The sequence below is a fragment of the Garra rufa genome, chromosome 14, assembly GCF_049309525.1.
Source record: "Garra rufa chromosome 14, GarRuf1.0, whole genome shotgun sequence".
Classification (NCBI taxonomy): Eukaryota; Metazoa; Chordata; class Actinopteri; order Cypriniformes; family Cyprinidae; genus Garra; species Garra rufa.
The window spans coordinates 15,543,340-15,568,726 of record NC_133374.1 but is presented as its reverse complement, the minus strand read 5'-3'; the positions used below and the strand labels follow the sequence as shown (position 1 = coordinate 15,568,726).

At 37.5% G+C, this 25,387-nt stretch overlaps 1 protein-coding gene across 1 annotated transcript; it reads right to left on the bottom strand.

The window, feature by feature from the left end:
* Window positions 1-10,187: 10,187 nt before the first annotated feature.
* Window positions 10,188-21,562, bottom strand: nufip2 (nuclear FMR1 interacting protein 2). Its single transcript, XM_073818009.1, has 4 exons — window positions 21,309-21,562; window positions 15,928-17,595; window positions 13,949-13,981; window positions 10,188-13,736 (listed from the first exon to the last, which is right to left on the bottom strand). Exons 1-4 carry the CDS (start codon window positions 21,451-21,453, stop codon window positions 13,684-13,686), a joined length of 1,899 nt encoding a protein of 632 aa, XP_073674110.1. The 5' UTR covers window positions 21,454-21,562; the 3' UTR covers window positions 10,188-13,683.
* Window positions 21,563-25,387: the final 3,825 nt, after the last annotated feature.

Here is a 25,387-nt window from a genome sequence, read left to right as displayed (position 1 = left end):
TCTTTGTTTTTTTAGCATTTTTTGTGTATTGCACCCTGTACAACAATGACTGTATGATTTTGAGATCCATCTTTTCACACTGAGGGAATCATATGCAACTATTACAAAAACGTCAAATGCTCACTGATGCTTCAAAAGGAAAAATGATGCATTGAAAGCCTGGGGTGTAAACTTTTGAATGAAATGAGGATGTGCAAATTTTTCTCATTTTGCCTAAATATCATATTTTTTTCATTTAGTACTGCCTTTAGAAGCTACAGAAGATACTTACATGTTCCCCAGAAGTTACATTTACCCTGATCTTGAAATTCAAAAAGTTTTCACCCCCAGCTCTCAATGCATCGTTTTCCCTTCTGACGCATCAGTGAGCATTTGAACCTTCTGTAATAGTTGCATATGAGTCCCTTATTTGTCCTCAGTGTGAAAGATGGATCTCAAAATCATACAGGGTTCATTTTTATAAATTCAACTATTATTTTCCCTATATGTAAATGTCTTTTATGTGAAATATTAAAAATGAAATATCGTATTCAGTACTGTCTAATTAAAAATAACATGCATTTTGTATGGTCCCTCTTAATTTGCTAAAATAATCAACATTTTCAGATTCCGCAAGGTCTATGTAAACTTTTGACAACTGTGTGTGTGCTCAGTGCTTTTTGTTGCTTTTTTATTATTGTGGTTTAAATAAACCTGATTATGTACGCACCATGTTTAAATGCATTAAACTGCTTTGAAGTGGTATGCAAAATGCAAGCTTTTGTGTCCATGGGTTTTGATGAGAGGTTATCAGGCAACACAACCCATTTTGGACATTCTGTATGCATAAGATATCTGTTTGATGTTTGTTCATGCCAAGAAAATGTCTTCCTCAAGTACACTCGAGTGAGTCTTTGCATGCACAATGCAGCAAACAGCATCACCCAGAAAGATAAAGCTATTTTTAATCGTATTCTAATTAGATTGTCAAGTCTGTCCAAAAAACAAACACTTCAAGATGCATGCACTCTGTAATTATATACTATTAATAAAATAACTGCAGAGATCTGAATTCAGTTAATGTTTTGCTGGCCAATGCAACTGGGGTCTTAGACTTTATACTGACACCTACTGGCATGGATGCAAAAGTTTTCCGATGTCATATTTCTTCGATAGGCATATTTTTGAGTGCATGACTGATTTATTTCTCCTTAATATTGTTTTAAAAAATGTCATTTTCATGGGCTAAAACTTTTTTACTAAGGCAAGATTAGACATATTGACTAAGATATACAATATCACAAGAGTGCCAAAAGTGTCTGAGGATGTCATCAATATAGGCCATAATTTTCTACACCACACATGATCAATAATTCAATGACATGCATTTTTTCATTGTTCATTCAGTTTGACTCAGACACATATAGAGAATCAATTCACATCCTGTTGAAAGAATGAAGGATAGGAAGGGAAAACATGATTGCACTGTTGACCATATTCCATAAAATCTAAGCTCGTACCCGCATAAATCTAATAGTGGACAATGATGTCGTGAAATTCTTCTGCTACAAGGATTTACTGAATGGTTGAGGATAACCCAGGCGTGGGGATCTGCACAGAGAATCGGTGTCCTAATTAGGCCCTGGCATTGACAGTGAGTACTGCTTGGGGCACTGTGGAGGGGAAGCTGCAGGAATGTAGTGCTGAATAACTCCAGGCAGGCCATAGTATGTAAGTGGAGCAGAAAACAGATGGTCCTGAGCATGCAAAAGGAAACACATCAAAACATAGAGCTGTCCATTGGATATTATCATCCAAAACAGTGGTGCATCATGATTAGGGATGGAAATCGCAAGGATTACAAATCTGGTTCGATTCATCAATATTTTACTACTTGCATGGAATAAATATATGGAAAAAAGAATTGAAGTTTCATAATTTCAAAAAAAAAAAAAAAAAAAAATTTAGTGCCTGAAAATGTGTGCTACCTGTCAGGGAGTTCAGTTAGAACAGATATATTTTAGATTAAAATATTAGTAGAACATGTGAGGCCCAAGAGAAGCTAAGGCTGTCGAATGTACTATCACAGTGTGAAATGTGTTAAAAATGGAGGTAGCACATCTTGTCAGGAAAATAATGTGCTATCAGCATAACGCTCATATGGTGTGATATGGTGTTTGGCTTTGCAACATGCTCTAACCCTAACCTCAAAACCATGTGGACAGTTTTGGAAGAACATCCTGTTATGCAGTCCAAAAATTGCCATCAACCTATTCAACAATACTAAACAAAGAAAAATGTAGTACCATATTTTGTAATACTGGCACAGCTCATAATATGCATCTTTAACTGCATAATGTCTCATAACAGCCACTAATTTACGTTAGTATATGAGCTGTGTGTGTACCTGCTTAGTATATTTTGGGGACAAATTTGTAACCAACTCTGATGAAACCTCATATAAAACAATATGGAATATACACATTTAGAAAACTTTAAAAAGTTCATGTCTGTTAATGTGGTTGCTTCACTAAAAAGAACTGACTCATGACAATCATTCATTCACGAATCATACTACATTGGTTGCTGTATGTTTTTGATCCACTAAAAAGAATCATCTCACAAAAGCTATTCATTTTGGAGTTGGACTACACTGATCGTGCTGTATGTTTGTGATTCAGTAAAAGGAACCATCTCGAAAAAGTCATTCATTCGGGAGTTGGACTACACTGATCACACTATATGTTTTTTGACAAAAAATAAAATTACAAAATTACTCAAAAGAGTAATTAATTCGGGAGTCGGACTACACTGACTGTGCTTCATGTTTTTGATTCACTAAAATGAACTAGCTCACAAGAGTCATTTGATCGTGAGTCGGACTACACTGATCACGTTATTGTGATTCACTTAAAGGGACCCTCTCACATAAGTCATTCATACAGAAGTCGGACTACACTGATCACGCTATATGTTTTTGATTCACTAAAAATAATTGTCTCATAAAAGTAATTAATTCGGCAGTTGGACTACACTGATTGCGCTGCATGTTTTTGATTCACTAAAAGTCAAGAGTTATTCGTTTGAGAGTCAGACTACATTGATTGCGCAGTATGTTTTTTGTTTAATTAAAAAGAATCATTTCCAAAGAGTAATTTGTTCGAAAATTGGATTACACTGATCATGCTACATTTTGGAGTCGGACTACACTGATTGCGCTGTATGTTTTTGATTCATTAAAAAGAACTGGCTCACAAAAGTCATTCATTTGGGAGTCGGACTACACTGATTGTGCCATTTGTTTTTGATTCACGACAAATAATTGTTTTAAAAGAGTAATTTGTTTGTGAGTTAGACTACACTGATCGCGTTCTGATTCACTATAAAAAATCGGTTCCCAAGAGTTTTCCCTTAACAGTACCAGATGTTATTTGGTTGGACTACACTGATCACAAAAGTCATTCTTTCGGGAGTATATATTTACAATTCACTAAAATGAACTGGCTCATGAGAGTCATTCGTTTGGGAGTGGAACTACACTGATTGCGCTATAGGTTTTTGATTCACCATAAAGAATCATCTCATAAGAGTAATTTGTTCATGAGTCGAACTACACTGATTGCACTGTATGTTTTTGATTCACTAAAAGGACTCATCTCACAAAAGTCATTCATTCAGGAGTCAGAGTACACTGATCATGCTATATGTTTTTTGACTCACCAAAAAGAATTGTCTCAAAAAAGTAATTAATTCAGGAGTTGGACTACACTGGTCACACTATATATTTGTGATTTGCTAAAACAAACTGGCAAACAAGAGTCATTCATTTGGGAGTCGAACTACAATGAATGCGTTATGTTTTTAACTAAAAAGAATCATTTCATAAGAGTAATTTATTCGGGAGTCGGACTACACTGATCGCGCTATACATTTGCGGTTCACTAAAATGAACCGCCTCACAAAAGTCATTCATTCGGTAGTCGGACTACACTGATTGCACAGTATGTTTTTGATTCACTAAAACAAACTGGCTCATGAGATTCATTCGTTTAGGAGTGGAACTACACTGATTGTGCTATATGTTTTTGATTCACTATAAAAAATCATCTCATAAGAGTAATTTGTTCATGAGTTGGACTACACTGATTGCACTGTATGTTTTTGATTCACTAAAAGGAGTCATCTCACAAAAGTCATTCATTCAGGAGTCAGACTACACTAATCATGCTATATGTTTTTTGACTCACCAAAAAGAATTGTCTCAAAAAAGGCATTAATTCGGGAGTTGGGCTACACTGATCACACTATATATTTGTGTTTCACTAAAACGAAATGGCTAACAAGAGTCATTCATTTAGGAGTCGGACTACACTGTTTGCGCTATATGTATTTGATTCACTAAAGTGAACTGGCTCACAAGACTCATTCATTTGGGAGTCAGACTACACTGATTGCGCTGTACATTTTGATTCATTTTAAAGAATTTAGCTCACTATAAAGAAGATGAGCAAATGTCTTACGAGTTTGGAATGACATAAGAGTGAGTAATTAATGACAGAATTTTCATTTTTGGGCTAAACTATCCCTTTAAGTTATTGGAAAGAAGTGCCATTAAATTGCAATGTGTCCACAATATTGGCTGCAATCTGGTATTAGCTTCACAAAACTGTCAAGTAGACACCCAAACACCACTCCCAAATGAGCTTGTTGAACACTTAATTTCAAAGCCATTGGCATTAATAAGAAACTGCTCATCCATTTGCTGCTGTAACTGCTTATACTCTCATGGGAAAGATTTACACTAAAAGTTGAAGCATGGCTGCAGGGATCTGATCCCATCCTGTTGAGGTCAGGCACTGACGTCAGGGACCCAGTTTTTATGTTTTATGGTGTGTACATGTTCTTTTGGCCACCTATTGTACGTGTAAGTCATTCAGACATAACGTGTAGTAAAGATTACAGAGCGGAACAAAAGAACATAATTCGTACATGGCTCGAAAGCGAAGAAAAGACCACATGAGGAATGTCATGGAAGTATGTAATTGATTTTTTAAATTATGTGCATGTAAATTATTCATGATTGGATTTAATGAATCCAATACTCTAGGTACAAGTTTTAATTGCAAAATCAGGTTGTATAATGAAAAAACGTCGCCGTTCATGCAGCTACAGTCACAGAAGCCTTCAGGCCTTCTTTCAGAGCGAAACGCTGTGTGCTCGCCACACACCACAGTGGTACTGTGTACACAGTGACTAAGGCTGCAAGTGTTACACTGGTGAGAGACTGAAGCATTGTTGATCAGCCTGTGGCAGAGAGAAAGAGAGCAGTATCTGCTTGACTTTAGTCACAGAAGCATAGAATAGAGCCTACAAAGACATTCAGTGACACTGACCTCATACTCTGAGAGTCAGCTCTATTTAAAGCACAAGGATTCTTTCTGCCGTCTATTTTTACTCTCCTGTCTTGGGCATATTTCTGACGAGGGACAGGGGGAGGAGACTCAAATCACTGCCGTTTGCGACAATTCTATCATCTTGGAGGAAGCACACTTTGCTTTTATTAGACGTGTCAATCACGGTCCAAATATGGAGCGCTGTTTTGATGCAAGTAGGCTTGTGTGATGTTTAATGGTATTATTAGAAACTAAGAAAGACTGATGCATTATGTTCCATTTTATCATCTGCAGATCTTCACAGGAGATGCTGGGACACGTCAGGACCCCTGGGGAGTTGATACATTCATCATTAATGTATTTCAAAGTGGATTTTCCCTATAGGCATGTGAATCAAGATCATTCCGGCCTTTTCTCTCCACAGGCATCTTTGTTCTGCATAATGGATGCCTATGGAAACGTATAGAGGGCAAAAACACTGTTTAATTCTAATGGACATTTTTATGCTGATAGTTTGAATAGATTCTTTATATATAATTGTACTATTTTGACCTGATTCTCTGTATTAATGTGTCATGAAAAACTTTCAAACTGATAACGTCTGAGAACCATTACAGTGGTAAAAATATAAAAGAACAAAGAATTTAATATAAAGTCATCATCTATAATTCAATGAGACTGTCTATATTTCTCGTTAACAGAGTTCATCCAATATTTTCAAGATAGATTATACTATAGTATGACTGAATCAGACAATTATTTCCATTTAAATATATGGCTGAATGTTTTTGCATATGCTTAGGGGGATTTCTGAACGTAAGCCTATTTGTCTTCCATTAATCATCTTGTAGTACACTTCTCACTCTTGATGGTGGCTTATGGACTTACCTTGAACTTTATGATGGGCAACAGCGACATCTAGCGTTATACTTCTAAATTCCTACTGAGGTGGCGCATTCCTCATAAACATTTTTAACTTGAGGCAGTAGTTAAAATGGCCTTTACATCAGTGCCAGTTCTGAAACGCCAGAGGGGTGCTGGGACTTTCCCTGGGAAAACACAGTTTCCGTCTGTCCTGTTAATAATGCTATAATAACAGTAAGTCAGGGTTATAAAGACGAAGACGGAAATAGAAAGTGGCATGTGTTACTGTAAATCCAAGGGGCTGGTATGCTTATCGCTTGAATATTTTTGAATGAATATTCTGAGTATAAGTTCATTCAAATAGCATTAGTGGCATAATGATTAGCTACCTTGCCTGAATAGAACCAGTTTGTGGAGATATAGCCTAAAAGCAGAAATGGGCAGCTTACAATTTCATAAAAGCACTTAGATTCCTGTCAAAACTAACTCTTATCAAAACTCAGACATTATTTGAGCTGTTACTTTGTTCAAAATCGTGTAAAGCAATATTAAATGTGTCCTGAGTTTGACACACCACAGAAAAATGTGTTTTTAACCACCCAGCCAAATTTGAATGATAAAAAGACCGCCAAGTAAAAAAAATAAGCAGTGTTCTCTGCTCTAAAACGCTGGGGGCGTGTCCACTGTTGGTGCTAAAACCACGCCCACTCGCAGGAAAGCTGCCGCGTACTTGGGCCTCGGCCTCTCTCAACCGCTTCATCATCGCTTCATTGGATGACCTAGCTGTTTGGTAAATGATAGCAACCAGGTAATGTGCATTTATGTGACTAAGGCAGCTACGGGCGAACCACTAATGCGTTTTTCCGGTCGAGGCCACTTGTAAATTGTATGAGTCTGGCTTCCGGTTTCATCCAGCTTTTTCAGCTGGACAAAACAGCTTGTTTTGCTGCTTGATATTGCAAATTAGTGTGTCTTACCATGTTATTCTAATGTACTGTCTTAATAATGAACACACTGGTTTGTACTGCAAATAGTTTTACCGTTTACTCTTTGTTGTCGTTCTTCTCGTTATTTCCCTACAGCGGCTAATGAACCCAGAAGTCTTGTCTGTAGGCTTGCTCCGTGCTGAAGAATAACACTGTCTTAACTACACACGATGCCAGAACATGTGATAAAAGGTATCTTTTCCATGTTAATCAGTTTTTGTCCTAACTAGCTGCGCTGGCGACACTTAAAAATTTTTTTTTTTTTATAAACGGTTTCTATTTCCACAATGTCACGTCTGGAACCACAATACAAACTATGACAGTGATAATCTCAGGTTCTTCATGTGCTTTATTTAATGTTAAAAATGTCTAATGTGAGGTTCAATATTCCGCGTGACATTTATAGCCTTACTGAAAGCAACAACAGATAGTTTACCTCACATCTTGAAAATACATTAATGCAAACATATATGTTAAAACTGCTAACTCAATGCGAACCAACAATCATATTTCATAATAAAGATGGTATCAGTCACTCAGTATGTAGTTTTAATGTCAAAAAGGTTTAATATTTATGAATTAGATTATAAACTTGTCCATTTCGCTGGAAGTGCAGTGCATTTTGGAACTTTTGAATTTCTGAAATTTGAGTGATTCTGTCAAGTTGGACCACCAAATTGCTTGTTACGTCACATTTAGTTAGGACACGGTGTAAGGTGGATAGTGTTAGGGGAGGGGCCAAGCTTAACTGATCCAGTGCGTCATCGACAAAAATTACGGAACACAAAAATGTTGAAACTGTTTATCGGTCTACTCCACAATTCATTACTACATAGTTCAGTCTTTTTTTTAAATTTTTTTAAAGATTTATTTTTTGGCATTTTTGCCTTTATTGTGATAGGACAGATCAGCATTGCGAAGTGAGAGAGAGATGGGGGCGGGATCAGGAAAGGTCCTCTAGCCCGGAGCACAATGGCGTTGCCTACAAGGCTATCGGCACCGACATAGTTCAGTCTTTGTAACTGAACTTTTTTCAGCAATAAGCTTACATTTACAGGAGCTGGTCATATAATTAGAATATCTTCAAAAAGTTGATTTATTTCACTAATTCCATTCATGAAGTGAAACTTGTATAATGTATACATTCATTCCACACAGACTGATATATTTCAAGTGTTTATTTCTTTCAATTTTAATGATTATAACTGACAACTAATGAAAACCCCAAATTCAGTATCTCAGAAAATTAGAATATTACTTAAGACCAATACAAAGAAAAGATTTTTAGAAATCTTGGCCAACTGAAAAGTATGAACATGAAAAGTATGAGCATGTACAGCACTCAATACTTAGTTGGGGCTCCTTTTGCCTGAATTACTGCAGCAATGCGGCGTGGCATGGAGTCGATCAGTCTTTGGCACTGAGAGCCCGGGTTGCTCTGATAGTGGCCTTCAGCTCTTCTGCATTGTTGGGTCTGGCATATCGCATCTTCCTCTTCACAATACCCCATTGATTTTTCTATGGGGTTAAGGTCAGGTGAGTTTGCTGGCCAATTAAGAACAGGGATACCATGGTCCTTAAACCAGGTACTGGTAGATTTGACACTGTGTGCAGGTGCCAAGTCCTGTTGGAAAATTAAATCTGCATCTCCATAAAGTTGGTCAGCAGCAGGAAGCATGAAGTGCTCTAAAACGTCCTGTTATACAGCTGCGTTGACCTTGGACCTCAGAAAACAGTGAACCAACACCAGCAGATGACATGGCACCCCAAACCATCACTGACTGTGGAAACATTACAATGGACCTGAAGCAACTTGGATTCTGTGCCTCTCCTCTCTTCTACCAGACTCTGGGACCCTGATTTCCAAAGGAAATGCAAAATTTCATCAGAGAACATAACTTTGGACCACTCAGCAGCACTCCAGTCCTTTTTGTCTTTAGCCCAGGCGAGACGCTTCTGACGCTGTCTTTTGTTCAAGAGTGGCTTGACACAAGGAATGCGACAGCTGAAACCCATGTCTTGAATACGTCAGTGCGTAGTGGTTCTTGAAGCACTGACTCCAGCTGCAGTCCACTCTTTGTGAATCTCCCCCACATTTTTGAATGGGTTTTGTTTCACAATTCTCTCCAGGGTGCGGTTATCCCTATTGCTTGTACACTTTTTTTCTACCACATCTTTTCCTTCCCTTCACCTCACTATTAATGTGCTTGGACACAGAGCTCTGTGAACAGCCAGCCTCTTTTGCAATGACCTTTGTGTCTTGCCCTCCTTGTGCAAGGTGTCAATGGTCGTCTTTTGGACAACTGTCAAATCAGCAGTCTTCCCTATGATTGTGTAGCCTACAGAACTAGACTGAGAGACCAGTTATTAGAGAGTTTTGAGTTATTAGCTGATTAGAGTGTGGCACCAGGTGTCTTCAGTACTGAACCTTTTCACAATATTCTAATTTTCTGAGATACTGAATTGGGGTTTTCATTAGTTGTCAGTTATAATCATCAAAATTAAAAGAAATAAACACTTGAAATATATCAGTCTGTGTGGAATGAATGTAAACGTGTATACACGTTTCACTTCTTGAATGGAATTATTGAAATAAATCAACTTTTTGAAGATATTCTAATTATATGACCAGCTCCTGTGTAACATGTTTAGAAACAATTCTCTGAATTGTCTTTAAACAGACTTTACATTACCAAGATGAAAAAAAAAAACGATTAAAATTAAAATTGTGCTAACATGTCTTGTTGCTGTTGTTTTGAAACAGTGAGTATTTTAACGTTTGGCTCCAAATCTGTGTTTTTGAGAGTTTCTTAAATGAGGGAAAAAAACAAATACATTTTTTTTTGGGAAAATCAATATTTGGCTTTAGGCTGTATGATTAAGCCTAACCTGTATTGAACCCAGTATCTTCCTTTCTTTTAACAGTAGTCTAAGAGAAATTCACAAGAAGACTAAGAGAGCAAGATCTTTTTCAACAAGTTTATTAGCAGTGACAAAGATTCTTGAGACAAAATGTAACCCCCTCTTCATGTCCACTGTAGGAAATTCAGAGAGAGCAACATAAAATGAAATATTAATCCAAACTTTTAACAGTCAAAACATGGCACAACTGAAGATCGTTGGGGGGGTAATGGGGGTGTAGGGACAGGGGGAAAAGGAAAAGCAAGAGTTTTTCATGTTCTGATGTGATTCCGTTTAATATATCGCTTAACACAGGCACCCTGAACTTGAAAAGTTCGCAATATTAACTTTGCATATAATTGAGCATATGAATGAAGACAAATACACATGCTTGCACACTAACACACATATGCATCCACACGCAAAAAAACAGCTGAGTTGTAAGGACAGGACAAAGATCATTCATACATCAAGAAAACACGTGAAATTTGAATATGCCAACAAATATCCATTTTCATGGTACAGATTTCAATCAAACACACCACCATTTAAGTATCTCTGTACCTCCCTCCCATCCGTACATGCTCTCATTGCTTTAAACACTAAGGGGAGCCATTTAAGATTTATGTAAATAATTTATATTGCAATTATATCATTTGTGGGGTAGTAAGTGCTTATTTAAATTGAGGAAATTAAGCTAATGTGCAACCCCCCAAAATATAAACTCTGTTCTGTTTGCATTCTGTGCATAGAACCTCTATATGTGCATTTGACCCCTGGAGTTGAGTTTTTTAAAACAAAGGCCAGGTTCAGTTCATTCTGCTGACAGCATTTACAAAGACGTAACTGAGTTAAGGAGACAGCTCATGCAAGAATCTGAATTCTGCCATTATTTACTCATTCACACCGTTTTCAGCTATACAGTGAACATCAGTGGGGTCCGACAAGACATTCACTATATGTTGGGATAGGGACAAAGAGGTTTGAAATGACATGAGGTTGAGTAAATGAAGACAGAATCTTCATTTTTACATGAACGATCCCTTTAAGGGAAAACAGGGATACCGGGACAATGCGTGTTCAAAGAGGTATTTCATAATTAACTTAAATGTAATAACAGATGGTTATAAATTATGCCTACATCAGTAACTCCGTATGCAAATCCCTTGGATATAAAAAAAGAAGCTCTATGTGAGTTGTTTAAAGACAAAATTTAGATAACTACAATAAAACTCAAGTGAAGCAATGAAGAGATGTGCATCTAAAAAGCCAAGGAACGAGCTAATTATCAATCGCAGGATTTCTCTACATTGCACAAAGCTTTTAAGTGGAATCCGAACGGAATTAGAGAAGATGAAGCAGAATTTAACAACCTTACATCTGTTTCATCGACAGCTTTCGCAGTATCTTTTGAACCAGGACATCGAACAGATGTTAGATACCTCAAGAAAAGAAACAGATTAAGAACTATCATGAAACATCCCACGTTTTCTGAAGACTGACCACATTGGAAACCATTACATGCTGCATTTAAAACATGAAATGAAAAGAAAAAAAGAAAACTCTTGCAAAGAAAAGACATACAGATACGTAGTGTGGTTAACGTCTCCCATGTGTACTTAAATCTTTTCACCTGGCAGTGATTCATGGTCATGTACAGAAAACATTGATGCCAAATGATACCTGTAAAGACGCAAGCATTGGCTTTCAGTCAAAATTAAATCCCTCAAAAGGTTACAATTTAAAAAACAGCTGGTACAAACATGGGACGTTCTTTTCATATTTGGCAATAACACTGTTGGTGCATTTTTTGTTTTCTTTTGTTAGATAGAAGAACACTGCCCTAATTCTACCTGAGTGTCTTTTTTATTTTCTGTCCTTTTTCACTTTTTTTTTTTTTTTTTTTTTTTTACATTTTATTTTGTATATATTTATTTTCTTTTGAGATTGCGGACCGACGGTCCTTAGGTAGAGGTTAAAGTTAGTAGCCTATGATTAATTACTAGAATTTCAAATATGTACTGATATGTCAATGTTTAAGGAAATACAATTCAAGAACATAATACATAAAGTGCTACTGATTCTTATGTATAAATCAATTAATCTGCGAAATGATAAAACAGAGGATAGACTTTAAGTTTAGAATGTATTTTCTGACATTAGAAAGAGAAACATTTACACGACGGCAGAATTCCTGTCAACGGCGGTTCTATCGATGAGGCTCATATGTGCTTTAGCAAGCGCTTAACCAATAAGCATGAAAAAATTAAAACATACAAGAAATAAAAGCATAAGTGTGATTGTGGTGCTCAATAAAAAAAAAAAAAAAAAAAAAAAACTAGGGGCTTCTAGTCTCTTGAGTGAAAAAAAAAATCTGGATCGTTCGCCAGTTTGCCCGCTAAATTGTGGCATAGTCCCAAACAAAGCAAAGTACTTGCTACCTCCTTTCCGGGCAAAAACAAAATCCAGCTCTACAGAACTAAACCAAAATTAACTAATGTACCTATTAGCATTAAAGCTAAAGCGACTGTGTGGTGTGGCACATCTTATCAATTAGTTCTGGGTTCTAACTGCTACTTAAATTAAAAACATAAAACACTCAAGATAAAAAGAGTATAGCGTGATCTCTGCCCCTCACACTCTCACACAACAAGCAAGAGACTCGAACGGCTGTCAGGTGACAGAAGCGTGAAGAGACGACAATAAGACTGTTGAACGATAGCACTTTGAACTCGTTCCAAAAGAGGACGCACAGAGCAGCATACTGCACATGCACACTACAGGGCGTGCGGTTTCCCAATCCGAGTGTACCTCATAACCTGCCCTGGGAGTTTTTAAGTATTTTAATGAAAAAAATAAAAATAAAATAACTAACAAAGTGGAGACGCGTCACCAACAGGACTGACCCAATCTTGTCCAGAAATTAAATTAAGACAATTATTTAATCCCAAAGGCTTGAACTAACTGCCCCCCACACATAAATGGAGTTCGATTCCCCTGAATCTCCAAAAAAAAAAAAAAAGCCATGTAGTTCCTCTGGCCACAGTATGTTAATTCACTGTAGAGCGCCTCTCTTCGGGTTCTGTGCCCAGATGAATTCAGTGTGACTACTTTGAGTCTACATGATTATTTGAATTCAAGAGGGGACACATGGTGACATGCTTTCCTCCAGGACGCTCGCTTTAGGTCCATAAGTACTTAAAGGAGAAGCTTCCGCCCAACCAAATGTCATGACAGGGTTATCATGAGTGTTTGACATTTCCTCAAAGTCATTGAAATTGTCTTCAGCAACATATCCGCTAGACCACGTTAGAGTTGAGTTCCACAGCTCCCGTTCTTCCATTCTAATATTCTAAAACCAGCTAACCCGTTTTTTCCCCCCCAAGCGCACTCTGTTCCTCTGCGCTCAGCCTTGACTGCTGACGGGTAACAAGGTCCTTTCTAAACCATCCTAAGATTGGATTAGTTCTGATTCAGGATGTTCAGAGGCAGCAGCCATGTTCCTCAAGCACATCTTTTTGCAGCAGAGTTCATCTGAGATATAGTGTCCAGACACAGCTTCACTGAGCAGGTCCGTCCCATGACTCACTGTAGAGGACTACTCGATTTGGATCTGCGAGAAAGCGAGAGAGATGAATGTAGGTGAGAGCTGGGAACTCGAAAACCTCAAACAACAAATGATATGGGAAGGATTGAGGGATGTGAGCAGATGGGGCATTGGGTTGCAATATATAAATGCTAAATCATTTAAGGGTTTAATCACATGCTGAGGAAAGAGTTGTCTATAAATATGTCAACAAACGCAAGAGGTAAATGGAAGCTTACCTTGTTTTTGCAAATTCAAAATATATTCCATTTCTGCAAAGAAGAGAAAGATGAAAGTTCAGTGTAAAAATACTCAAGTACAGCTACATTTCAAAATCTGTCATTTTTATTTAACTTGAAAGAATTAAAGCACTACCGTAAATTGTTTCAACTCACACTAATAGAACAGCTTCAAGAACAGCTTTGTTTTTGTTGCTTTATATAACCACACTGAAATAACATTCATATATTCAGGCCCACAGTAACAACCTAAACATTATAATTGGAGGTGGCTAAGAGCAATTTAAGATCTAGTCTATACCAATTTATTTGCAGCACACCAACTGATAACATAAATCCCAATTTTTGTACATTAGAGATGACTGATAATTGTCAGACATTTACACTTATATGTTGGCACCAATCAGCAGTGCTGGGAAGTAACTGATTACATGTAATCTGTAAGTACTTGTAATTAGATCATATTACATTTAAAAGTCCTCATAATCAGATTACAGTTACTTTTTATGGATTATATGATTACATATGTCAGTAAATTATTCAATTTATTGATTCACTCAAATTCTTATTTTTTTAATAAACCTACCACTTGTAAACAGTTTGAGAAACCCTACTATATAACCAATGTTTAATGCATTTCATGATGTTGATGAACTTAGCACACAATCCCATTCATGTGATAAACGAGTCAAAAGTAATCTAGAAGTAATCAAAAAAGTTGTGAGACTACATTACGTAACGTGTAGTCCAGGTTATGTTACTAACTACAAATTTTGTCATGTCATTTGTAATCAGTAATGAATACAATTTGGAAGTAATTTACCCAGCACTGCCAATTAGTCTCTAAAGCCATGTGCCCCAAAAATGAAATTACTTGCATTATGTCTTTTGGGATAATTACTCTGTTTTAAAAAATTTTTTTTTTATAAATAGCTCCAACATAGTCATAATGAAATGGAAGCAGCAACAGAACTTTCTGATGTACATTTGTGAGAAAGAGACTGTTGGAAAAAGAAAAAAGTGAGGCTGGGACTTGGTTCTATTAACCTGTTGTTGCATTTACAAAATGGATCAAATGAATTACATAGCTTTAGCAATCCGACAACCAAAAACAGATGAAAATAAACTTGTAGCAACTTTTTATAATGGCATAACCCTAATCCTAAATGAAAACAAGTGATTATTATTATTAGTAAAATATTATTAATTCACGTTTTTAATAGAATTAGAAATACATGATTAGAAGTAAAACAATGAAATAATGAAAAATCTGTTCTGTTGTTCAAACAGTTAACAAAACATTAACCCCCGGTTTCATAAACATGGCTTAAGCATAGTCCTAGACTAAAATGTAAGTCTGAGCTGTTTCAACTGAAAGAAACTTTCACTGACTGATCTTAAAATATATCAGTGCCTTTGTTTAGTCTTTTCTGTGTTTTTTTCCTAAGTCACGTTCATAAAAATTACTTAAATGTCTTAATTGAACTATGGTCTAACCCTGGCTTAGGCTAAGCCCCGGGCCTTATTTTAGTCTAGTGTACATTCATAATACAGTAAATCTATGTAGCACATACTATGAAACCCTTGACCACAAAACCAGCCATAAGGTTACATTTTTGTATGGTTTGATAGGATAGGACAATATTTGGGATAATCCGAGAAACAACTATTTGAAAATCAGGAATCTGAGGGTGCAAAAAATGACCTTTAAAGTTGTCCAAATGAAGTTCTTAGCAATGCATTTAATAATCAAATATTACGTTTTGATATATTTAAGGCAGGAAATTTACAAAATATCTTCATGGAACATAAATATCCTAATGATTTATGGCATAAAATATAAACCGATTATTTTGACACATACAATGTATTTTTGGCTATTGCTACAAATATACGCATGCTACTTAAGACTTAAGGTTTTGAGGTCCAGGGTCACATATAGTGAAGGTACTTAGAAAGAAAATTAAACAGTGAGTTACCTTTAGTGTGATAAATTACAGCAGCTTTTAGATCAAACGACCCCCAACTAGACCTCCTGTCAAAGCCCTTAGTATGGCCCTGGTCCTTGGCCAAAGCCACCTTAGGTGCAGCTGGGGAGGTGGGAGGCAGCTCGGCACAAACGTCCTTAGAGGAAGAACAAAACACTATTGCACCATGAACCCCCGTTTCATCTCTCTGGGCATCCAGGTTGAGGATAGAGGTTTCGGGTACGGCCCCGCTTGCCGCCGTGGCACCGCCGCTCACACCTCGACTCAGATTCTGAGTGTTAGTCCGTTTTTCTGGCTCGTAAGCCTTGGGGAAGGGTGGTTGATCCGGTCTCTGAGAGGTACTGGAAGTCTGAGTGGCCACTGTAGCAGGACAGCCTCCCTGAAAGCTTACCTCCACCGGCCCGTCCTTTCCATTTGAGCGGCACGCCACGCCCTCTGGTCCGGCGCTAGGCTCATTGATAAAGGACAAGCCCCACTGATTCTGAAAAATGTCCCCCAGAGACTTCTGATTTGTCGGAGCAGCAGGGGGATCGGCTTGGCGGCCACTAGGGAGTGAGAGTTGCATATTGGAGGGGGTGACGGGGTAAACGAACAGACTGGGCTTCCTGGGCTCGGCCACAGAACTTCCGACGGCCGAAGTGCCGCTACCAGTGGGAGATGCTACATTCTCAGCGGCAACAGCTGGGGTTGCCAGCAGAGGACCGGCACTGAAATGGGAGCCGGGCAGGGGGCAGCTATTCCCTTCCCCCGGCAGGGGACCGTTGGTAAAGCTAGCCGAGGTGATGGTTTTCACCGCAGACATGGGGACCTGTGGCGGTCTCCCAGGCACCTGGGGAGCAGGAGTGAGAGCCTCCCCGCCAGCTTGGGCAGTCTTATTGAGGTTCTCCTTTACTTTGCTTGCATAACTGATCTTAGGCACAATCTTAGCGCTACTATTGTCCACAGGAAAAACAGGCGGAGGCTTGAACAAGGTCCATGAGTCCTCTTTGGCGGAGGTAGCCACCTTAACCTTGCTGGAGCGATCCTCGAACCGTTTGCCGGCCGCTTTGCTGTCCGAGTTCTTGCGCTGAAGTTCAGCCCCCGGCAGAGGAGGTGGGGTCGCAGAGGCGGGTGGTTCCTTGGCTTTTATGTGCGACTCTGCTTTTGAACTCTGAGAGCCAGAGGCCGAGTCCGGCGCCACAGGCCCGTGGTCGTGTTTGCCGCCCTGCTGCATGGCTTTTCCCTGGGCAGAAGCAGTCACATTGTCCCCGGCTTTGCCATTCCTCTGGGCTCGGCGCTTCTTGGGAGTAGTGTATCCGCTCTCGGAGCCACTGCCATCATTATCAGCTCCGGGTTTGCTAGGGTAACCGTTGGTAAGTGGTACAGAGTTGAGCGACACCACACCGTTCAAATTAGCCAAAGCCTCTTTTTTGCCCTCAAGTGTGTTCAACTCTGAGGACTTGTCATTTTTGAAGTCCATGCTGTTTCTGCTAGTGTTTCTACCTTTTCTGTCCCCTGTTGAGTCAGCGGTGAAGGCCCGACGAGTGGGCTTCGGTTTCAAGTTGGTGTCTAGCAGGTGTCTGTCGCCATTGCTGTTCGCAGGGTGCAGGGAGCTGTCTGAATTAAAGGAATTGGGAGTCACCTCTCCCTCCTTCAGAGTTCCATTTATTTTGCCATTTTCTGCACAGAGGAGAAACAAGAGCAATAAATAAATGGAATGCAAACCGCAAATCTGCATCAATTGATCCACTGAACCAACAATTTTTGGCAAACGTCCAGATCGGATCTCAAGTTCCAGTAAGGGAACAGGTCAAGTCTAGTCAATGTTTGCACAAGATCAAGGAATATTTAGACTAGGTATGCTCTGTGGAACCAAGCCAGGGTCAGGCAAATGACAAGCTGACTCCTTCAACTCACACTCAAAAAACATGCAGGGTATTCAGTGTACTTCCAATTAAAACCAGTTTAAAATTACTCAAATGTTGGAATGTCTGTGCTTTGATAGCCATAGCCAACCTACATTTGAGCAGAGCATGTTTATCAAATTAAATCTTTGCCAATAAAATGAAATCAGATTTCATACTGGGCCTGCAAAATAATTTGTCTGAAAAAATAAATAAAATGTTCTGTGACAGAAATATGTGACCCTGGATGGCAAAACCAGTCTTAAGTAGCATGGGTATATTTTTAGCAATAGTCAAAAATACATTGTATGGGTCAAAATTATTCATTTTTCCTTTTATACCAGAAAATAATTTTATTAAGTAAAGATGTTTCATGAAGACATTTTGTAAATTTCCTTTACAGGTAATATCAAAACTTAATTTTTGATTAGTAATATACATTGCTAAGAACTTCATTTGGACAACTTTAAAGGCGATTTACTTAATATTTAGATTTTTTTGCACCCTCAGATTCCAGATTTTCAAATAGTTGTATCTCAGCCAAATATTGTCCTATCCTAATCCTAACAAACCATACATCAATGGAAAGCTTATTTATTCAAAATAATGGACACTTATGACTGGTTTTGTGGTCCAGGGTCACATATCTGCATTGTGTGTATGTGAGTGTTTAATATACGAGTATTGTTGCGTTCATAGCATTTTAAAATAACTGTATTCTATTTTCAAAAATTTTAAAACGCCATCATGAAATCTAAAATGCTGATTTAGTTAGTAGTAATATCAATTTTGACAAAGGTTATGCTGCTTAATATTTTGTGCTATAATATTTTTGTGAAAACCAGGATTCATTTTTTCTGTACTCTTTGACAAACATTTCGAAAGAACAGTTTTTACTAAAGCCAATGACCTGTAGAAAATTATTTAGCATACACATAACTTGTTGACATGTCTATTTCATTTGCGTACTACTTTCACAAATTAACGTTAAAAACAATAAAAATGTCTGTATCCTAGTGCATCCTCTGCAACAAGATCATATCTGGATGTCCTTGGAATAAGGAAAAATAAATTACATAAATTAGATTAGATTCAACTTTATTGTCATTACACATGTACAAGTACAAGGCAACGAAATGCAGTTTAGGTCTAACCAGGAGTGCAATAAGCAGCAAGTGCAGGATAAAGGTATAATTTATAAGTTATAAGTGCACTTATAGGAGATATGTACAGGGGGAAGCTATGGATAATATTTACAGATGAAGTACAGTGAACATAATTTACAGATGATAATTAACTACAATTAGAATGTATAAATAGATGAACACAATATACAGGTTGCTATTAACTATAATGTAAATTGCAATTAGATTTGAACATAATATACAGGTTGCTGTTTACTAAAGCAGAATTTACAAATAGACATGTGTAGATATAGATTTATCACAGATTTACAATATGTATATGTGCAAAGGAAATGTGCATTTACAATATAAATGTTCTTTGTCAGGCAAGTGTGCAAGACTGCTTGACTTCATGATTTCTATGGAAACTATTTATGGCAGCTAAAGGAATGTCCTAACAGGAACTTAAGACTGGCATCAGTAACAATTCCACTCTGGCAACCTGGTATACAGGATCTAATTAATTCACAGAGAAAATCTGTCGTTGAACACTATATGTAAACAAACTGAACCAACAAAGCAGCAGGGTAATGTAATACCCAAATCAAGAATGGAATGTATTGATGCGGTAAAAAGTGGTTTGAGCTCTAAAACGGGTCTTGCGACCTCTGTCCTTTGAAGCTGAAAATATGAGGCATGAAGAGAGCACCCCATGTAAGTGTGCTTTCATCGGCCGGCTCAAGTCTGACATCGCCCTATTTTTAACCGGAGGTATGACGTGTCAAAATGGAGTACTCAGTCATATTTGGGTAGTTCCCCAGCATTGCTGGACACGTCTTACAAATTCCGAAATTAATGCAAAAAACAACTGAATACAGAAACCCCTTTAACACGTTTCACGCCTTACGTGAGCTTTTATTTGTGAGGTAAACACACACACACTCGTTGAAGTGGATTAATCGCAACATGGCAGACAGCAACGTTTACACCACATCAAATCATTTACAAAACTGTTTAGCAATGTTAACGGTTTGTTTGAACCCAAGCTTACTCCGTTTAGATTTAAGTATTGACCACCTGTGCGTATTCGGTCAACAAACCGGCCAAGTCATCAGCTAGCTTAGCATGCTAAGTGGGCAGCCTGAATGATTAGCCGCAGGAAGATGTGATTGTTACATTACATTACAGCGATTTTACAAAGTGACAACTGCAAAGATACATTTTAAAATGCGCTAGGAGTTTTTATAAACCAAATATGAACAGTTTTAACGATATGCACCGGTGTACTCTTGCGAAACCGTTTACAATAGCCAGCAGAACCGTACCAAATAGCTTGATATCAACAGTTAACCCTACGCCTGCGGTGCATTTCAATAAAGCACACAATAAGCTGTTTTTCACTTTTCGATTAAAATCAAACATATGTTAGAGTTCGCAGCCGTCGTTTAGAGGCGCCATGAGCTTTTTGAGACGTTGCATAGATGTATAAATAATGCAGGGTGAACGGGGTCAAGAAAATGCACTTTAAAATAAATATAACTGTCGTTCTGTTATCAATAGATTTTGTAAATCCACATGCCAACGCGTGCACGTTGACAGTTTATGTCTAGGATTTTCCGGCTGCTTCCATTTACGGTTTTGGAACGTTTGTATCTATACAGCTATAGAATTTTCCGACGCGTTCTATTCAGGCCACTCGGTGCCGAGTTCGAATAGGCGGTAAGCGTGAGCCCAGTCACTGCCAGGCCCACTCACATGACTGTCAAAGAGCAATAGGCCGCGTTTCGAGCTAAGCTGGCCGAACATACACCCCTCAGACACCACTAATAGCGACTCCCACAGCAAAATCTAGCATTGCTGACGGTGTCGCCCGAATTTTTCGCTAAACCATGCGGTTTTGTACGAGAAATGGGTGAAGCGGTGAAGTTTGTGAGATTTGGCCGTCCATCATGGCGGACAGGAAATAACAGAACAAGCTTAAGCTACGAGCAGGAACATTCCACAGGAGCCGGTTCATGTTGCTGTGGCAGCGACGGCGCAGAGCTAACAGGCTATTCTGGATCTCCGATGGACGCATACCTCTTAAAAACGTCCCAAACTGAGAGGTATGTTTGCAAATGAATTACAAGTCAGAGAAATGTGTAATGCGTGCTGAGAGACCGGTGCACAAGGTCAATGTCCCTTCACGCTAGCTAGCTTTGCGGCTAACATTGAATATAACGTAACTATTTCAAATAGTGCAGTCAGCAAAACACGCTCCTTATTTGACTTAACCAACGCTGTATAATTGTAAACAAACATACTAAGTTACATCTATTCGAAGCTTGTCAGAGGAAAAAGACAATGAGCGTTGCTGGTTACCAACCTGTTTTCTTCGTCTGCGTTTTCTCGTTCTGGAACTGACTGTGGTTCTGATCATTGTTTACCGATATGTTCGATCGATCAGGGCCGTTCTCTGCTCCATGACTGATATATACTCCGGTTGGCCCTTCGCAGGGACGTTCCTCCATTTAACGCTAGCGCAAGTGACAGAATGTGCTCAACCGGTGCTCGGTGGACGAGGGGAGTTGAGACATTTGCACTGCCCAATCACCGCCTGCGTTTGGGGGTGCCAGAGAGAAGCGGGCGGGTGTTTTAGTGCGTCGCGATGCAAGGCGTGGAAGCTTCCCAGTCAAGGCCACAGGAAGCTGTCACGCAAACTCATGTAATCACCCTAGTGCTGTGTCAGTGCTGTCTGGTGGGTACTGCTGGGGAGTTTCACTCTTTAGTGAGTCAAATCTATTTGGTCACTACTTAGTGACCCCTTTCTGGCAGTGGGTGGCAACCAATGAATACGTGTTATGAGCGAGTCATTGAATCATTGACTCCTTAATCGACTGACATTCACGACCATGGTCCTGTTATCCTTTATTACAATTTAGAACAATTTTCTCAAAAGAAGAGCGTTTAAGGATTATAGGTGTTCCTCACAAATTACAGCAATTTATTAAAATGATCCATTTTGTGGATGCGTTATTAAGATACAAATATGTAATTTGTTCCCATATGGAAAAATGTTTTAAATATATGCAGTTAATTTACAAAAACAGATAACTCAGATTTAACAATAATCAAAAGTCATGTTTTTTCATTGTGCATTCTAATTAATCTCAATCAAAATGCAGTTGGGTTATTTTGATTAAGTAAAAATAACTTAAAAATACAGCTAACACAATAAAAACATGATAACATAATAAAAAACATGATTTTTAAATAAAAAACTTTTATCTGTTTTTGCAAAAACTCTTCATATTTCCAATTGTTTCAAACAAAAAGTTCCAAAGTATCCATAAGTGATATTGTGAAATATTTTTACTATTTAAAATGACTGCTTTCTATTTGAATATATTTTAAAATGTAATTTATTTCTGTGATCAAAGCTACATTTTCAGCATCATTATTCTAGTATTCAATGTCACATGATCTTTCAGAAATCATTCTAATATGCTGATTATATTATTATTATTATCAATCAATATTTAAAACAGTTGAGTACAATTTTAGAAATACATATCGAAATTTAATACTTTTATTTAGCAAGGATGCTTTAAATTTATCAAAAGTGATGATAAAGACATATTTAATGTTAAAAAAGATTTCTATTTCAGATAAATGCTGTTCTCCTGAACTTTCTATTCATTAAAGGAATCTGAAAAAAAAAAATAAATACTCAGCTGTTTTCAACATAATAAATATTTTTGAGCAGCAAATGAGAATATTAGAATGATTTCTGCAGGATCATGTGGCTGGAGTAATGATGCTAAAAAGTCAGCTTTGAAATCACAAATAAATTACATTTTAAAATATATTCAAATATAAAGTTATTTTAAATAGTACAAATTTCAGAACATTTCTGTTTTTGCTGTGCTTTAGATCAAATAAATGCAGGACTTGGTGAGCAGAAGAGACTTCTTTAAAAAACATTAAAATCTTTACTATTCAAATACTTTTGACTAGTAGTGTATATGTCAGTAAATGTATTGTTATTGGCCAATTTTAGTATATTTTTGAAAATATAATTTAAAAATATAAATGTATATTTTTATGAGCATTTAAAAATAATAATTTAAAAGTACATTTTGTCCTTATTTAGTTCAAATACAACAATCGTAAACAACCACCTATTTGGTCAGCGATCTCCATAAACTGTTGGCTAGTGGAAAATCATTGTAGTGTGTGAGTGACATAACCAAGTCAAGGGGTAAAACATAAACACTTAAAACATTTATTTGAATCTGTTTATGCACAAATGAAACCCCACCACTGTAACTCAGTGTGAGTGGTACATTTGGCTGGAAGGCATAAAGTCAGTCTACAGTAGTTTGTTTGACACATGCACATATCTTATGCTGTACCACCAACCTCTCGCCTCAGAGTGCTTATCAAAAGCAATTGCCTGCCTATTTAAACTCAAAGAGGTCAAGGTGATAGAATAAACCAGAGATAGCATGGTTATCCTTCTGGAATGTTGCACTTTGGACCAATACTAGTTTAACTAGCAGAGTGGGGGAGGATTGTAGATCTGGGGCACGTTCTGTTTGTTCTCTGAGGATATGCTGACAGTTAATTGGAATGAGGACGTGATCAACTCTTAGACGTAAATCCTGTAGTTTATAGTCTTTTCTGTCAGTGCTTGTATTGAGGTGAAAATTCTGTTGAGTTGAAAGTGTGTTTTTGTTTTTATTAAATACTGTGTATTTAATTATACAATAATAAACCATGTTGCATAATCTACCATTCAAAAGTTTAGGGTCATTTTTATTTTATTTTATTTTTAGTGAGGATGCATTATCAAAAGTAGCCTACAAAAAATGTTGCAAAAATATATTTAAAATAAAAATTGACAACAGTTTTGAGATTAAGATGTCATTGGTTTTACTGCATTTTAATCAATTAAATGCAGACTTAGTGAGCATAGAAGGCTTCTTTAAAGACATTTATAAATTGTACTGACCCTAAACATTTGAACAGTAGTGTGCCATCAAAGTAAGACTTGATTTCAGATAGTCTCAGAATATAATTTATGTTAAATTATACTAAATTAAATGTATATGTTTCCCCCCCATATAAACCAATTTGCTAGACGTGATTTGCTATTTTTAGATGCTTTAAAATGCCATGCATTCTCTTAAATTAACCAGAGGGGGGCAGACAAACACTGTTACGACAATCTGTATCTTTAGTGTTGTCATACTAAATATAGCATTGTATTAGATCGCATTTTTAATTAGGTTGTAATTGTTTATTTAACATAGAATTAAAAAATTAAAAAACAACATTGTTTTTATACTTTTTTTTTTTTTAATAGGATTGTTTTCATTGCGCACTGGCATACAGTCTGGCATTCCATTCACTATAGTAAAGCAGGGGAAATTTTTTCAACTATTTTTAGCGTGTCCGAATCCTTTGAAGAGGTCAGATTTCTCAGGATGGAATGACATGGACAACAACCTCTGTGAACTCCTGTGTGAACTCTTGAACTCCTGTCCTGAGTGTCAGGGCTTGTTAAAAGCAAAAGTTACTAAGTTCCACATTTATGTGAAACCAAAATAGCAGTTACAAATCACACTTTTGTTCAGACAGCCGTTTTGAAATCTCTAAATCACTGTATTTTCACTTCTTTTTTTGTGTTTGTAGGGTGAGAATTCTCTCTAGGCGTCCCATACCGCTTGTGTAATCGGCATTGGTGGACCTTTGAGCAAAACAACTCCAATTATAGCACAGTTGATGCATGATTACAGTGTTTGTCAGACAATGAAATGCAGTTTTAATAGTGTATTCAAAACACCTTTTATGGTTGAGCATGTCAGAATGTGTTTTTCTACAAATCTCTTGGACTATCACAGCAGGAAATAATGTTATGTGTTTAAAAAGATTCAAAGAAAGCAAACAATGCTACACTTTTCACATAGGTTCTCAGTATAAACTGGTAGTTTTTGAAGAGATTTGAATATGCTTAGACATGTAATGTTTTAGGTGCAATTGTTTTAATGCATATATCTTCAGGGTCTGAACTATGAAAGAAAGCTTACAGCTTGCATTCCTAGGACATAACAAGTATTACCTACAGGCCATGTCATCGCATCTTAAGTTCTGTCAAACACAGGCTCCAGCCCGAGCATAAATCACATAACTCGGCTCTAGTAATCTAGCAATCTGGCAATCCTTGAGTGAAAGGCTGGCTCTTTTAATTGCAGAGGGCCGCTCAAATAATGCTAGTCCTCTGTTTCTGTAATGCTGCTATACAGGTATTGGGGCAACTAGCCTTGAGCATGCCATCCTACCCTTGAAAGGCCTGGAGTGATTTCATACCCCTTGCGTCTTGTCAACACGCTTTCATCTGAACGGCAGTTAGTATCATTAACAGCTCATATTTCACTCTTCTGGAATGTTCTGTTGCAGTAC